The sequence below is a fragment of the Phyllostomus hastatus genome, unplaced genomic scaffold (assembly GCF_019186645.2).
Source record: "Phyllostomus hastatus isolate PE091 unplaced genomic scaffold, TTU_PhHast_1.1 phas_contig_40, whole genome shotgun sequence".
NCBI classification, from domain to species: Eukaryota; Metazoa; Chordata; class Mammalia; order Chiroptera; family Phyllostomidae; genus Phyllostomus; species Phyllostomus hastatus.
In genome coordinates this window covers 29,289,608-29,307,540 of record NW_025333872.1, presented here as the reverse complement: position 1 = coordinate 29,307,540, position 17,933 = coordinate 29,289,608, and the positions used below count along the sequence as shown (strand labels likewise).

The window sequence follows — 17,933 nt, the reverse complement described above, 5'->3', positions numbered from 1 at the left end:
TCTGGAACTCTGAGTTACGTGGTCTGTCTCACTGCACAGTTGTTCTTCTGGGTTAGCTGCATGCAAATGTGGGACCACCTAGTCCACCAGCCACTGCCTTACTGACCTGGTCCTCTAGCTGCTGCCTTGTTGTGCGTCCTCTCCACCTCAGCTGCCTGTCTCCACCCCTCCTACTGGTTTGAATGGATGTTTCTTCTTTATTCCTAGGTTGTTGGACTTCCATACAGTTTAATTTTCTGGCAGTTCTGGTTGTTTTTTGTTTTTAAATTTGTTGTTATCCTTCTTTTGGTTGTGCGAGGAGGCAAAATATATCCACCTACATCTCCATCTTGGTCAGAAGTCATTTATTTTTATTTTTAAAATATTTTTATTTGTTTACTTTTAGAAAGAGGGGAAGGGAAAGAGAAAGAGAGAGAAAAACATAGCTGTGTGAGAGATGCAGCCATCGTTTGCCTCTCGCATGCCCTGAACTGGGGGCCTGGACTGCAACCCAGGCATGTGCCCAGATCGGGAATCTAACCAGAGACCTTTCAGTTCATAGGTTGTCACTCAGTCCACTGAGCCACACCAGCCAGGGCTATTTTTATTTTTAAATTTTTGACCTCTTTTGGAAATCCCTACCCCCCGCCCCCGCAAAAAAAAAGGGCAGCGCATAGCTGTAATAAAAAAGTGGAGGCTTACTCAAAGTGTATGGCCCAGAATCAGGGGTAAATACCTCAGCTTATGACTATGATAAAGAAGCAGCAATGACCAAAACAATTTTTCCTGGTGATGGCTTATAAATATGAGTTGGCTGTAGTTTGCTTATTTTCAGGATGGAGTGAGAATATTCATGATGGGTAGCTAAAGAGCTAATGGTAAATTGATTGATTATTATTCTGGGCCTATGGAATCACAGCTGCTTTCTTCAGTGGCATGGGACACACATTTCACTGTGGTTATTACTAAAAACAGTCAAAGGTGTCCTCTATTACAAAAGAACAAAAAACACTTTGCTGTTCAAAATTGATGATGAGAAAAACTAGAAAGAAAACGAATTCTAAAACTGAATTTGAAAATCAGTACTCTGCAAGACTCTTGAACCTCCATGGCCTGAGAATTGCTCTTTGCCTTCATGGCAATCAGATCCATCCTGAATCCCATGGAAGATTCATCTAGAAGTCACTTCTGATCCTGCACCCTCCCATATTGCAAGTTACCATTCTGAGTATTATAAAGGACTCTTTTTTTGTATTAAAAATTGTTTTATTTATTTATTCTCCATAGCAGGCCTTTATTTTATTTTATTTTATTTTTTTTATTGTATTTTTTCTCCTTCATAAGGGCTCATTTGATGCATCCAGGTTTATCATCAATAGGTATATGCAATGTTCCCCAAATGTCCACCTAATCAGACTCTGCATGATTGGAAGCCTGGAAATTTAGTCTTTTGAAAAAGATTAAACTTCCAAAAGTTGGGAAATACTACCCTTGGCTTCAAAGGAGAGGATTTTATTGGGAATACTTAAGAGGAAGATTTGTAAGTGTGCTCCAGAAGTCCATGATCTTCGGAAGAAGACTAACAAACTGATACCTTCAGATCAATCCAATGATGGCATGAAGTAGACAGCTGCCACACGAGACAACAAAACAAGGTAGATCTTAAAAATATTTCTGCTTTCCCTGGCTGGTGTGGCTCAGTGAGTTGTGTGCCAGCCTGTGAACTGAAAGGTCACCAGGTTGAATCCCAGTCAGGGCACACATCTGGGTTGTGGGCCAGGTCTCCAAGTGGGGATACATGAGAGGCAACCTACTGATGTATCTATTGCACAACAGTGTTTCTCTCCCTCTCTTTCTCCCTCCCTTGTCTAAAATAGCTAAGTAAAATCTTAAAAGAATTCTGCCTTTTTTTTTTCATTTTGCTCTACTTATTCTTGTACTTTGGTGCCCCCAAGAGGTCAACCCAAAATTTCACTGTTCTCGGACAAATCTGCACATTTTATTCTAATCCTCTGAGGTATTTCTCTGCCACCTAAAGAAATGCAAAATTCTCTTGTTTGTTTTTTTGGGGTTTTTAGAACAATAGTTATTGTTCTAGATCTAATTGATTAATGGATTTTTCATACTCTACTTGATTTGACTAATACAAATTTAATAGCTGTTCCTTTCAACACTTTAAAAGGTAGATTTTCTTCTATATATCTCTTCTGGAATTTGAATTTTCTCACAGTATTAATCCTAAGCTTCAGTTCTATCAAATTCTAACACTGATCCCAAATAACAAAATACTTATGCTCACTCATGAGGCAACTTACAGGAAAAGAGACAACTATTGAGGCTATCCTTGTCATATTAGTCTGTTATCTTCAGTGACTCCCCAGCCTCTGCTCAAGCCTTCTGCTAAGGGACTAATTATCCTGCTTTCATTGTGATTAATGATACTTATGTTCCCATTCTGTTTGTGCAGTGCTAAGGTACTACTCTTTATGCGGACATCAGACTTTCACCTGAGTATCACACAAACCTCTCTTGTGTATCTGGAGTAACTGTTAGAGACTTTTTGATATTCAAAACATGTACTTCTACAGGATGCTAAGTTTCCCTGAGAGAGATAGAGACCTGCATTGAGGGAAGCCTGGACTGTTTAGGAAGCTCCCAAGAGAGATAACCGACCCCCTCTTCATCTATACTTTGGGTGCTCCAGTTCTAATAGTAGGAATAATACAATTAGAAAAAGGGTCCAAAATTTGTCTCTGACTCTAGCAGAAGTCATAAATGACACTACCTTTGCTCAGGAGGTCCAATAAACTAGTTCATTTTAAAGTTTCATGGTGGTTATAGATGATCACATAGCCTTTGGTTTCTTCCTGACTAGCTAAGATTGTGGTTTTATAGCAAACACCGCGTCCAGCTCCTACTAAAACAGTACTGGTCGGGTAGAGCAGTCTGTGGTTAGGTCAAAAGAAAAGACTATCTGACTGTCTAGAACACATTAAGATGGATTTGGGTACCTGATTTCATGACCTGATTTTGAAGTCTAGACTCTTTGCTTTGCAGCCTAACAGTAGGGTTAATAATCACTTTGTTTCTAGTAATTACTCTGTGTTATAGTTGACCCATGCATGCTGACCAGACTTAAATGCTAGTCATTGCCTTTTCATGTGATTCAGTATCTCATTTTGCAACAAAAGGCACAGGAGAGGCTAACTGTAGTGTGGAAGATACCGGCCAGCAGTGTCCATCTTGGCTGCGGATGCTCGTCAAAACATGCTAAAAAACATACACAGAGACAACCAGGTCCTGTGGGGGAATAGGAACAGCAGGGCCACTCCTCACGTGGGGAGCACACCTTGTTCCCCTCTGGCGAGGCTTTTTAGTTTGAATAAGAATTCAGGTAAAAGCTCATTACTCATTGCTAGGAAGTAAGGATCAAACAATAGATAACAAAGAAGTCTGAGGGCCTATTTTGAGTCAGGGTCAAACAGCTGTAAAACTTTAAAGAACAAACTTACTTCTTCCTTGGACCCTTATCATTCAACTGAGAGCATTCTAAACAAAGCAGGTTTCACAGGATTTTACATATTCTTTCTTAGGCCTGATCACCTGGGGAACCCACCCTTTTCAGCACAGAGCTGCACCACCCTGTCATTGTTTCAGGCCTAGGTGGAGCAAGGGAACTAAGGTAACCAAGAGATAAAGAGATTTCCTCCCAGACGATGAGGACTCAGGCTATGTCAAGGACTAGGGGCAAGGGTCCATCGCCCCCTTTTGTTGTAGCCCCCGAAGTCCTTCCTCGGAGGCCTCCCACATGATCGTGCCTGTCTTAGATCATTCCCCCCTTGGGGAATCTTACCCATCATTGGTAACCGACCAAGCATTGGGGTTCAGTTATGAATGAAGCAGCAGAAGCAGTGCTCCTGCCAGGGAGATAAGCTTTTGTCTCCTTGGTGGCTTATGGTCCAAGGCCACTCCCTCAGCCTTAGCCTTGGCGGGGGTTACAGCATCTGATACCAGGCAGGGCGGTTCCCAACCTGTAGTGCAGACACAGGCAGTGTTCTCCAAATAACCTTGAGATCAGTGGATTCTGATGATGGTGTGGATCTGAACCCTGCAGACAAGTGTCCTGAGGGCTGAGTTTGCCTTTAGCCAAGGGGAGATCAAAAAGTGAACAAACAGATCCAGGAGCCTGCTGCTGGAAGCTGACAGGTGGACTCTAACGTTTTCTACCAAACAGAATCATGGGAACATTTTAACCAGTCAAGACCGATTAGAGATTGTGATGGAACAAGATGTAGAAAGACCACTCACTGTGCTGTGTTTGAAGCCAGATGAAGGCAGTGACACTTCAACCAAGACCAGGCGAACCTCCCTCCCTGCCTCCTAGATAAAAATGGCTAAGACAATCACCAAATTGCTTCATTTTTACAAAACTGGCCTCTTTTTCTAAACTTTCTTTAGAATCACTCAAATTCTAAATAGACTCCCCATAACGTTGTCCTGTGAAGAAGCTCTGTACTCCTGTGTTGCTTCCCTGTCTTGGTGCAGCACACTAAGTAAGCTCAGCTTTCTTTGACTGCACACATGTAGTCATTAGTTGGCTGGCAGTAGCTGTTATGGTCTGAATGTTTGTGTGCCTCCCCCCCCCCCCCCGAATTTGCATGTTGGTGGTGGTATCCAGAGGCCTTTGGGAGGGCTTCTCCTCATGAATGCAGTTAGTGTTCTCATAGCAGAAGCCCCAGGGAGCTTGCTTGCCCATAGGTCACATGGAAAATAAAGCTGTCTATGAGCCAGGAAGCTCTCCCCAGACACCAGATCTGCAGGTGCCATGATCTTGGACTTCGCAGCCTGCAGAGCTGTGAGGAATGCTTGTGTGTATGCCAACCATTCTAGGATATTTTGCTATAGCACTGTAGACAGACTAGAACAGTGCCTGTGGAAATCTAAGGAGGGAGCCCATCTGGAAACCTTCATGCCCCACTACCTTCTATCTCTCAACCCCTGCCTAGTGGATCTGCTCCAAAATATTTTGAAACTAGAATGAAGACCACCTGAGGCAGGGCAGTGGCTGCGCCTCATGATCTGGAGTGTGCAGAGTGGAGACTCTGACCAGCAGGTGCAAGGTAGGCCTGTCTTTGGCTGATTATGGTTGAGGGCTTGATGGTGGAGTTGTAGGCCGTCTTAGTTTCTTGGAGAATCACTTGGGTGGCTGGGGGTCCAGGTGTTCATTAGAAGTGAGGGCTAAAGTCACAGCTGCTTTTGTGGGATGTGACAGCCAGGAAAGTCCAGGCTGGGCGAACAACCCCTCTATGTTCCTTTGGGGGTTCTGGCCTGCCTTGGGGTCCTGCCTCACCAGGACACTCTCCACAGGCCTTGAGATGGTGGGGCGCTTCCAGAGCCAGCTGCTGACCAAGGATGAGCTGGCAGCTGCCCGCAGCATTCAGCTGCCCCCATATCCCTGACCTTGCCCGTCAGGAATATGTAAGGATGGTTCATCCTAGGCTTTCTCAGCCTTCCCTCAACAATTGGTTGGTTCCTCTGAATGCTATTAGACTTCACTCTGTCGGTAATAAAAAACTGACCTCCCTGGGCAGCTGAGATGTGAGGGGACGTTTTGCTTTGCCATTGGTGACAAAGATGTGAAGGGCGCTGATGGAAGTTTGAATTTGTAGCCTGATCCAGTCTCAGGCATTCTAGGCATATGTTTGAGACATCTCCTAAATATAAAAAAGTGGTCTATGGGCAAAGATATCTAATCAAATAAATCACTTCATGTGGGTCAAAATTTTTGATGTGGTGTCCTCCTACCTTTGGATAAGCTTATGTGGCCAGAGGCCAGCAGGGGCTTTTGGGCAGCTCCAGTGCTGAGACCTGGGAACCATGACATGCTGCCTGGGCAGCTCCCTGGGGACAGCTCCGTAAAGAAGCATGAAACAGAAGAGACGGCTTTTTCACAAACTGCTTTTCTCACCCAGAGCATGGTCAGGCTGCTCTGAGTTGAGAACAGGGGCTTCTGGAAAAGGAGGGACCCTCGTTGGGACCCCAGGAGGCCCCTATACCTTTAAAGACAGACAAGTGAGAGAAGAAAGGTGTTCAGAGTATTGTGTCCAGGTGGATGAAGATAGGAAGTGATCCCACCCCAGCTGCCTGGGGAAGTGGGCAGGCAGGCAGCTTGGTGAATGTCAGTACCCAGGCGTTGCCCCCGACTGCTGGAAGTTTGGGGTGGGCTTGGGAAGGGGGGGTTCTGGAGCAAAAGGATCCTGAGGTTCCTTCAAGCCATGAATAAATTGACTAATAAGTCTTGCTAAATCTCCATTCTGGAACTATTTTGAATGCCAAATGCACACCTGGACTTCGCTACCCAAGACTGTGGCACGCTAAATGTGTCCTCACTTGAACTCTTCCTCTTCCACCTCCTCTTCAAGCAGCCTGCACCTCACAGAGGGCTACTGTAGAACTCAGGCGAGAGAAGGTGGCGTTTTGGACCGCAGTGGAGAGGTGCAGTGAAAGTGCTATGAAATGTTTGATTTTGAGATATATTTTTGAAGCCAGCAAGATTTGGTGATTTCATGGTTTCAGGCCAGTTATTAAACAAAAATTAGATGAGGTCCACAGTAGAAAAACACTCATGAATATATCTGCAGGAAAACCGAACTGTGCTATTCTTTAAGGTTATATCAGAAAGACTGTTTTGCCTCTGAAGGAAGTTTCATCCCAAGAATTACCAATTAACATCCTGTCTTCTTGGGGCTGTAATTCTGACCTCTAAATCCCAGTCACCAAGATTGCTGCGTGGGCACGACTCAGGCATTAATGTAAGAGTGAGACTACATGTGTTCAAGTCTTAGCTCTACCACCAAATTGCTTTTTAATCATTGGTAAGTTACTGATTTCTCAGGGCATTCATTCTCTCGTCTAATAGTAACTGCCTGTAACTATGCAGGTATAGTACATGTGTATATTTTGCCTGCATCCATTCACTGACTTTCTTCTCACAGAATTATAGTTTTGTAGGTCTCTCCTTCCTCCCTGCTTTGTTTATTGTTTTATTTTTGTATCTTTCTTGTTTTTAGTTTCAAAGGTGGGAGGAGGGTTTCTTATTGGCTTAAGCCAATCAGGGTATATGCGTGGCGACTGTTACCAGGTTCAAGGAATAAACATGTGACCTGTATTAGTCAATTCAGATGTCAGAAAGGGATTTATATGCCGCCGTTGGGGAAAGGGCTCCCCCACCCCCACTCTGTTAGATGAGATCAAGGAGATGAGTGGCACCAGTTGCCACTGGCACCCATCTTGTGGACAGTGAGAGGAACCACCAGCAATACCCTGCTGACCAGGAGGACAGCAGAGGAAGAACCTGGAAGCTTGATCATGTAATTGAGCAAATTGTGCTCTGCCTGGAGCCACCCTACCTCTGGACCTCAGTTATGTTAGACAATAGAATGTCCTTATGTTTTAGGTTGTTTCAACCAGGATTTTCATATACCTGCGGACAAATGCATCCTGATACATTACCTTGGGTAATGTGAAGATTAAATGAAGTAACACCTGGAAAGCATGTATTGGCACCATATGCAGTCACTAAGCATGGGTTGTTATTCTCAAGTCTGGGATCCAGACATTCTGCAGGCTTCTCTGGCTGGGGGCCTGGCTTTGGTAGGATAGAGAGTAAAGACAGGTAAGGAGCAGAAATGTGGTGTTACAGGGCTCAGGAACAGGGGAAGGGAGACTAGGTCCCCCCCTTTCCCCCCTTGGAGCCTACAGTGAAGTTGAGAGGAGTCAGCCTTCTCAGTGAATGGGAAAAGTCTAGGCATGGGTGTCATCTACGGGGTCTGAGCCAGTTGTGTTTGGGGGATGAAGAGGGATGGGGGCCAAAGACGTGGAGGCCTTGGTGGGAATGAGGGAGGGGCTGCTCTTTCAGGCCCTGTAGAAATGTGATTACTCATTATTTGGCATTAATTTTCCCCCAGGCCCCTTTAGAAAAGTACAGAGAACATTGCGAGAAGTAACAGATCCATGACAGTATGAACAAAGCTTGATGATCACCCTCCTGTTGACTGAAAGGCTTCTGAAGTTGCAGGTTGGGGGTTGCTGAAAGCTGAGTAAAAGGCCCAGAGAGACTGAGTCACTTTCATTCATTCAGCTTTATTGAGTGCCTACTGCATGGCTCAGGGTAAGAAGCTGAAGTTACAAGGCCAGTGAAATGTCCCTGCTTTCAAGCAGTTTCAGTCTGGGCATCTGAGGTGACTTTGGGCCAAGTGAAGACATTTAGAGGTGATTCTCAGAAGGGAAATGTGGGCAGCAGGTCTGTGGTTGGGTGAGCTCCTCTGGCATAGCTAGTTGAGATCATAGGTAAGGCTACCTGAGGGAGAGCAGGAAGGGTCAGGAGAGAAGAGAAGAGGCTGGTGGTAGAGCCTGTGGGAACACTGACAGTTCCATGATGAAAACCCATCAGGAGGTTGGAGAAGTGAATCAAGATGACTGAGCCAGAAAGGTCACAGTGTCAACTGTCTCAGGCCAAAAGGGATGCTGACTGAATGTGTTCATTGACTGAATCAGTTTCTAGAAGCCCGTGGGTGAACTCATAGGGATTTTCTGTGATGTTGGGTAGGCATGGGTCTGACTACTATGTGCTGGTTTGTGGATGAATGCTGTGGAAATGGAAAACCTTGTGATATTTATCTTATATGTAGTTTGGTTCTAAAGGGGAGATGTAGAGTAGAATAAAGAGGAAGATACATTCTAAAGCATTGCTGGTAACTCGGGAGAAGCTTACTCACGTTAATGAAGAAAAAGAATGAGAGTGAGAAGCTGTAGATATGGGGGAGGAGAGGGCTGACAGGAGCACCCGGGGCCTTGGGGATCCAGAGCAGAAGTCTTCCTTTGAAGGCAAGAGTTCCCATCCTGGAGTGGTGGAGGCCTCCTCTCCACCAAGCCCTGTGGTAGGACCTCTGGTAACGGGAGGTGGTGATGCAGCATTGCCCAGAGGGCTCAGGTGAGGAGGTTCACTGATGCTTGAAAGCATCTGTCACCTAGGATGTGTGTGGCGTGACATTCTCATGATTCCACCCTGAGCTGTAGCAATGGAACGGTGTGAATACTTAGTTACTTGGAGTCACAGGCATGAATAGGGTTTGGCAATCCAGGAGGGTAGTCACAGCAACTTAGGCAAAGGGGAAAGGAAGGAAGAAGCAGCAATTAATGGAGAGATGAGCATTGGTAGTGATAAGAAAAAGAGCATGTCAATGAAAAGGTAAAAGAGTAGGGGTAGGATTTGTGACAGTGTATGGGAGTGCTGGGAACCTCATGTCTAGCCTAGGGCGTGCTGCCTTAGAGTGGTCAACACAATTATAATAGAAATGAAGTGACTCATGTGAATGGGCAAAGAGAAATGTATCATACCAATGTACCTTTGGAACTTCTACTTATTTATTTGAATAGAAACATTTTTTCTATTCACCAGTTTTGTGGTGCTATGATTTCCAGGGTAGCATATAAATCTATAGTTTGCACATAATGTGTCTGATAAATTTCTGCTTTGAAATGTGGTAAAAACCTCAATAATGAGGAATTAGGTAGGCCACAGGGTCAAGTCTTATTGCAACTAGTATGAACTTAAAAAGTTTTAAAGAAACAATTTCTACTGTATTAGATTCTGTAAGCACTTGAAACCAGGCTAATAAAAGTGGCTACTTCAAGATCTGAGAGCTTACATTTAAAAACATTTTTTAAAAAGATTTTATTTATTTATTTTTAGAGAGAGGGGAAGGGAAGGAGAGAGGAAGAGAAACATCTACGTGTGGTTGCCTCTCATGTGCCCCCTACTGGAGACTTGGCCCTCAACCCAGGCATGTGCCCTGACTGGGAATCAAACCTGTGTGACCCTTTGATTCACAGGCCTGCACCCAAGAGCCTATATTTATCAATGGTTAGGACAGAAATTCTGTCATAAGTGTATTTTGCTTTTAACTGGTGGGTGTGAGAGGTACTGTTAAAGTAGTTCAAAAGTGTTTGGAAGTGGTTTACACTTTAAGTTGGTCAAGCAAGCATGCTCCATAAACAGTTTCGTCTTCACTGGGCTCCTTAGAAAGTGGTAGAATAGGCCCAAACCTTTCTGATCTCATTGAGGGCCATGATGGAAAAGCCCCTCATGTTATCCTCATTCTTCTTCTGACTGTCTAAAGTGCTTCTGCTAGGGCTTTGTTGCTTTGTATTCCAGAGTTCTATCATTCTGAGTCTCTGTTAAAATCATTTCCTTGGAATTAATCATCAACACGTAGTGTGAAATTACTGGTGGAACAGAAAGAGTGAGCATTTTTTAGAGAAGAAGGAAAAAACCCATTTTGGAGCAGAAGCCCTCCTCTGGTAAAGCAGAGCTGGGTGGGCGCCTAAGAGGGGAGCTGGGAGTAGCCAGGGGTGGCAGCATGTGTGCACTGCCCTCACCACTTCCTGTTGCTTGTTTAACACACAGCTCACTTGCACACATACCTGAGTTTTGATATATCAAGTTAAAAAAAATCAAATCAATACCAAATTATCTTTCTTATAAAACCCTCAAAAACATTTAGAAACCTCTCTTTCCAAATGACCAGTTATTTCTTCAGCAACCTCACAGGAAGACATTTTTTATTTTATTTTATTTATTTTTGGAGAGAGGGGAAAGGAGGGAGAGAAACATCAATGTGAGAGAGAAATATGGATTGGTTGCCTCTTGCAGGCCCCCATGCAGGGACCAGGCCTGCAACCCAGGCATGTGCCCTGACTGGGAATGGAACCAGCAACCTTTTTGTCCACAGGCCAGTGCTCACTCCACTGAGCCACATTACCCAGGGTGCAAAACAATAATTTTTATAGCTCAGCCCCAAATTTGTATAGTCAGTTTGGATGACTGGGACCAGTAAGTTCAGAACATACCAGTTAATTCCAGATAAAAACAGTCATGTCAGTTGTTTAGTCATCTTTTTAATGTTTTATTTTAAAACAAATAATCCCAGTGAAAGAGAGCAAAGGAAATTACATTTTAATGGTAGCTTGAAATGGATATTCCTGATTTGTTTTCAGGAAACAGACAATTGCATTGTCATACATAAGTTTTTGAACTACTCACTTAAATGCACATAATAATATTAAGTTAAATTTCTTTTACAAAAACACAACCAAGTCATTTTAAGGCAAAAGAAAATCAGCTTCTGGGGAGATAAGGTATTATTTATGATATTTTCTTAAGTGATCCATTAATTTAGTTACTTGTGTCATTATTCCTTACAGTTTTGCTTTGCAAATGGGCATGAGAATTAGTCCCTGTGTGCCTAGTTTTCTCCTTTTACCTGTTTTACCTGTAGATTAAGAACTTTCAGAATCACTGAGTCAAAGGAGGTGAGAAAGGCACCTTTGAATAGGAGATAAAGACTTACAAACTCAATAAAGTGGCTTACTTTAAACAAAACTTGTAATCTGCAGATATTAATTTAGTTGAACACAAAGCAAACATTTAGATCAGACACAGAACGTTTTTTAGTTAACCTCATATAAGGGATGTTTGCCACCAAGTGTCACCTTGATCAACCCTGCATGCTGAAGAAGGCAGACAAACTTGAGCTGAGAGAGCAGGTGGTTACTCAGTGCTCAGCTAAACTGTGCTTCAAGACACCACTGGGATTCACCAATGGTACTTTGCTAGATGTAAATGGGAGACCTCTCTGCACTCCCCAGAGAGAAATGCAACAGACAGAACCCTACGTTTTTCACACAATGCAACTATCTTTGAACATCCAAGATTTTTTGTGTGCTAGAGTAAGGTAGACACAATATGGTCATGGCTTCAATGTATAAAGGTTTTCCACAACGTGGTTTATCACATTTGCAATAATTAAGACCTCAGTGATGTTCATAGGTTTTGTTTCTGAATCTTCTCTCTTCAGCAATGCTGAATACACCGTGCCATGTTTGAGGCTTAAAGAGGCCCAAGGAGGGGTTCCCAGTACATTCAGAATTCCTGCTGCCAGTGGGGTTTGACCCAGGACAGAGTGTGTCCAAAAATCAGTGCTACCTGAAAGTTGCTACCTCCATCCTCTTCCTCCAAGTGCATACAGGTATCTATCTGGCTTTAGGTCCATTGAGGGGTGTGTGTACGTGTATGTGCGTTAGTAACCTCCTATAGAGGGTGTATCACAACTTCAGGCTGAGTGGAGATGAAAGATTGTATTTGATAATTTACTAAGATTCTATGTTTCAAAAATGAAAATAATTGCTTTGAAAACTTGATAAAATCTTTTCAACTGGAGTGTAAAATTAGATTCTAACTTCTGTATGTCTCCAGTAGCAAAGATTCTGAACAATCCTCTCCAGGGGAGTGAGCTAGAACTCAGGGGTGGGTGAGAAGAGGAAGCTTTCAAAATTTCAGTGTCTGTCAAAAGGGAAAAAGATTTTCAAAGGTTGAGAAGCACATTTTGGGTAGAGCACAGAAGCAGTTTACTTGTGGATGGAGGCTGGTTAAGGCCTGGTGAGGTTCAAAAGCAAAATAGTGGCAGGGAATCGACAAGCAGTTAATGGAGAAGAAAAGTGAGGCAAGAGTAAGGGATGGAGAAAGTGAGTTGTGAGAAAGAACTGGGAAGGACTGGTGGATTTCAGGGACCCCTCTTGCTTTTGGGTATCCAGCTGATAACCCTGCTCATTCTTCTGGGTGCTGGACAAGTATTTCTGGAGGCAGCGCTATCTGTGGGGTGGGGAGGGGAGGATTTTTAAAAGTCCTTTTGTGGCTAGAATTGAACTGACTTGAAGCACTGTCTTGCTTCTCTTTGCCTTTTGAAGGCCATTACCTTGGCTGAAGTTCTGCTGGTCTGAGATCACTAGACTGGTTTCTAACGAGCAGTCAGCATTGCTTGCTTTCTGGTAAATATATTTTTTTTTAATTTTGTTTCTCTTGGGCTTTGGGCTGTCATGTTATATGATGAAGTGTTTATATTTGCATACTCTGCCAGTGTCACCTGGCTTCTAACTAGAAATGTTTATTCCAGGAAACTGAACCAACAATTTCAGATTTGGAGCAACATTCTTGGGGCGAATAGAAAATGTTCACTATGGTATAAAAAGTAAAGGAAGTTTAGTTTCACCCTTTCATATGCAAAATGTACTACATAATAGCAAAGAACATTCAGGGCATATTAAAAAATAAATACCTTGCAAAATTCTCTGTTTCTATATAAGAATAAGATGTTTAGGTAGTTGAATTCCTTAGCGGTACTCATTTCCTAAGAAAATCAAGTTCTTTTATTTTGATTTGTTCCTCTCCCTCTCACTGCCCTTTGAGGGGAAGTAATTTTCTTGAACTTCACTTAATTCCCTGTGTTGTGTCTGAGTTCTTCTCAAGCCTTTCCCATCTCAGTCTCACTCACATGTCTCATTCCCTGGATTCCTGCCTGTGTTACCAGCTTAGTGGAAACAGCTTCTCTCACTCTCCTTTCTGTAGGCAGTATTCGAGAGCCTGGGCTGCTGCTGCTGCGGAGAGAAGTCAGCCCAATCACATTGGCCGTTCTACTGATCGATATTTCATTTGTTTATGCAGAAGTTGACCACTTGTAAAGTTGACCCAGGTACTAGAGAATATATTTCCTTAAAGTCAAATTTGTTGAAGAGTCAGTCTATTTGCCCCACTGGCCCTGAATTTCAGGATTTGCACATTTTCTATTTGAAGAACATTCTCTCAATAAGAACAACATGAAAATGATGTGCAACATTGCTTGCTACAGCGTTAAATCACCAAAAGCACACATATTGACATTCAAATTACATTAATAATAACATGACTGAATAGGAATGAGTTGGCAAATATATCTTGAAATAAGCAGCCATTTCTACTATCCCCAAATTCTGCTTTACTTGGTACCTTGTTAGCAGCTGTTGATGAGAGCCATTGTGTTTACATATACATTATGGCCTAATTTTGGAAACGTATTTTGCATTTAATCGTAAAGCAGAAATGGCTGAAATTTGAAGGTGTTTACTCCCATAACTCCAAAATACAGAGTCAAATCTTTTAAATGACTAATTTTCATACACTCCACAGCATTAGCTGTATTTGGTTTCTCAGGATTTTTTACTCAAGGTACCTTACTAAATGAATGGGTTAATGTTGCTGTACCTTGGAATTTCAGCCATCCCTAAACATGCATTTTCATGCAATTAAAAGATAATGGGCTTATAAACTGCCTTTCATGTTCTTCCTGATTCTTGCAAATTCAACTTTGGAAGGGCTTTCAAAATAGTTCATGCAATGATATGTATGGCTAAAGAAACTGCTATGCCTAGAAAGAAAATGAGGAACTTATTTCAGTTTGACATGAGGCAAGCTAAGGGCATCTGTACTTTCTCCTGCCTTACAAATGCTCTGAGATGATCGAGATCTTCCAGTCCTTAGAGAGTCTGACGCAAAAGCAGTTTCCCTGGCAGGCTGCGGTGCGGCATCAAAAGTGTCTGTCTCCGTTTCTTCTGAACCCACCTCTTCATCAGTTATAAACAATTTGGATTCCCTCCATTTGGGGTAAAAATCCTGGCTGCCTCTGGAGCCACTTGACTCACTCCCTGAAAGCTGTATATTCAGTTCCTCTGTCGACCTGATCAGGTTTTGTACAGACAGAGATTTGCCCAAGTCCTTGGGCGCCGCCGGGTGGACAGACAACAGAGTTTCTCCTCCCATGTCAAAGCTCTTCCGCAGAGATCGGTCCTTGGTCAGATTGGACTGTGCAACCTGAACATTTTCCTTGGAGGCAACAAGGCAGGTGGTGACATCAGGAATGCTTTCCGGTAAGCCCGCGGGGTTTGGGTGCAGAGTCTCTGGCCGCGGCAGGTGCTTGATGGCTGGGAGAGGAGGCGGGATCTGTAAAGTTGTTGGGGCTGCTGGCTTAGGCGCCGCATTTATTTGGTTTGCAATGTTGTTGGTGGCCGCCACTGAGGACACATCACTTTGACTCAATGGCACCTGTGTTGCTTGACTGTGCATAGTAGGGCTAAGCGCGTAGAAAGTCTGAGCACTGAACTCATTTGGCGTCAGAATGAACTGCAGGCCTCGGGAGATGTTGGCACTAGCTGATCTGGTTAAGCAGCCGCTGTTCTGTGCGGAACTGGACAGGTCTTTGCCGTCCACGGGGCTTTGATAGTCAGATGTCTGTTCACATTCAAAAGGTGGGATCTGGAATGAGGCCAAAGTGAGGGCTGAGGCGGAGCCTTTCCGGAGGACCTGCTGATATATGTCCAGTAGGCAGTCCAGTTTGGACTCAATGGACTGCACCTAAAAACGGGGAGAATGGTTACGTGTGACTATAACCTGTTAAGAATAGGCTGCATGTCTAGAATTAACAAAAGGAAATCAGGGTGTGTCAATACAGTAAAACACTGCGCGTGACCTGCTATAATGCAGACCTGCTATTTAGTACCACCTTACTTAATTTTTTATTTATTTCCCCACTTAGTGCCACTTTAGAACGTGATGTCTAGCAGTGGAAGGGTCAAGGGAGGACTTAGAAGGAGAGGGGTGCTGGACTTCTCTGTAATCTTCCTCAACACCCCTCGCTCTTAGTTCTTTGAAGTGGACAGTTGATATTCTCAAAAACCATACAATTATGGTACAAATGCAGCTCCAAGACTCCCTAGTCCAATCAGGCTGGCGTTCCTAAGCCTCTTCTGTGAAGATGTACTGGAACTCTACTGCAGTATAGAGGGAGCTTATTCTATCATAAAACCAAGATCTTAAATATCAATCTGGGTGATTCCGAATTTAAAAATCAAGGTACAAAATGTTTCAGAATTAATATCAGAAATATTTATTATTAAATTGGGAGACCAACTTGATTTCTGGAAAATGGTCTTTGTATGAGATACAGCTGAGGGTTAACAAACATTCAATGTACCATAGTTGTGATAATGAGATTTTTTTTAAAGGGTGACCTAAGGGAGAGACAATGAAAATAACCAAAACACAAATAAAAAATAGATTTTTTATCTTGCTGTTGAAAATCTATAATTGCTTCATGTTTGATTAGATGAAATTTTCTATTCTTTATGTGGAAGTCCAAGTGTTTAGAGAATTCTGTTTATACACAGAATATTATTCACTTTTTCTTGATTTTATTTCTTAATTTTTATTAGTGTAACAAAGGTATATTTAAAATATATTAAATTTAAATATATATTAGTTACTTAATTTTAAAATATATTAATTACTATTAAATATAGTAATCACAATATGTTAATACACCCAACTGCCTATAATCAGTTTTGGTTTAAAATATAATTCTGGCTAAAATTTTAACCATTATTGCTCAGCTGTACCTGTTTTTCAACCTTGACCACTCTGCCGAGCATACTGAGGTCATCTGTGGTCTCATGTTCTGCTGTTATTTTCTCTCGGCTCTTCTTATCTGATGTGATTTGCCCTTTTCCAAGAATTTGATCAACACTATCAGAGAAAGAGGACATCTGATTATGAGACTGAAGATGGAGTGTTTTGACAAGAAAAGTTAAATAGTTGTCTTTAAAAAAAGATTTTATTTATTTATTTTTAGAGAGGGGAAGGGAGGAAGAGAGGGAGAGAAACATCAATGTGTGGTTGCCTCTCATGTGACCCCTCTTGGGCCCCTGGCCCGCAACCCAGGCATGCGTCCTGACTGGGAATTGAACCAGCGATCCTTTGGTTCAAAATCTGGCACTCAGTCCACTGAGCCATACCAGCCAGGGAACAATTATCTTTAATTTATGTAAGATGAAATGAAAACAAACTTGTTTCAGTTGATCTTCTTATTTTCTTAACATGAAAATTACACATGAGATTAATTTTCTCACTATTCTGGTCCATGATGAAATCACTTATGGGTGATCTTCTGAAGGCAAAATTGTCTTAAACTACATAGCAACTTGTCTTTTCTGTGTTTGACCAAATATTTTCTGAATTCAACTATTTAAAGTATAACAAAATCATAATTATGACTATTTCATATTAATAGATTATTTACTGAACATGTATTGTACATCTGATATGTGGGAGATAAGCAGATAAGAAAACTATTGGAATTCTAATTGGAAAATATAATGTACATTATCTAGATGCTCTAGATTAGTTCTGGAAATTCTGCAGCAAAAACCTTGGGACCCACATATATTTCTATTAAAGGACTTTGAAGACCACTACCACTTAGGCAAAGATTGTAGCATGACCACAGGATGAGTTAAAACAATTTCCAAAGACACTCAGTCAGGCTAAGTCAGGGAATTGTAGTACTTTCTTCTTTGATGTGCTTTACAACTGAATTGCCAGGAGTACCGACTCAACATTCCAGTTTTACTTCATCTGCATAGAGATACAGGAAGGGCTTATCTTCTGTCGTGACATCTAATCTATTAGAATGAGAGCTCAAGAGGATGGGGTTATTATTTTATTAATATTTGGATGTCCACAGTGCATGGCACACATTGCAGGCTCAAATAATTATCCATTGAAAGAATGAATGAACAGATTGTAATTTTTTGTAACTGATCAACAGGTGTTTTACTAAGGGTCTAGCACATCCCTCATCCTGGCTGAGTGTGCTGTGGGCATATAAACAAACATTTTAGACTCCATCCTTGTATTTTAAGAACTGTTTAATCATAAATGCTGGTAATTTGTGCCTGATAGTGAAGCAAGACCCTTAAAAAATTGAATTGACTAAATATTTTGCCTTCAAGATAACACAATGAAACACATATAGTTGGAATAACACATTGAACTCATTTCTTTTAATCACTCAATAAGATGCTCACTGGAAAGACAGCATGTGTTTGGTGTTTACAGGACATGAAGGAAGGGAAAGGCTGAGTCTTAGTCACAGCAAGGAGAACGAACTTGCAACCAGAAAGCAACACGAGAGTCAGCCAGTCTTGACTCAGGCACAATATACAAATATTCAGGGAGCTTTTATCTCCAC

General features: G+C 42.3%; 1 protein-coding gene across 3 annotated transcripts in view; it reads right to left on the bottom strand.

The window, feature by feature from the left end:
• Positions 1 to 10,940: 10,940 nt before the first annotated feature.
• KCNQ5 (potassium voltage-gated channel subfamily Q member 5) overlaps positions 10,941 to 17,933 on the bottom strand; it is a 502,003-nt gene continuing 495,010 nt past the window's right edge. For all 3 annotated transcript variants that reach the window (XM_045842923.1, XM_045842924.1, XM_045842926.1), the window contains 2 exons: positions 16,303 to 16,429; positions 10,941 to 15,262 (listed from right to left, as the gene is read on the bottom strand). In XM_045842923.1, the coding sequence (XP_045698879.1) occupies positions 14,300 to 15,262; positions 16,303 to 16,429 (1,090 nt within the window). In that variant the 3' untranslated portion in view covers positions 10,941 to 14,299. The remainder of the gene's footprint in view (positions 15,263 to 16,302; positions 16,430 to 17,933) is intronic.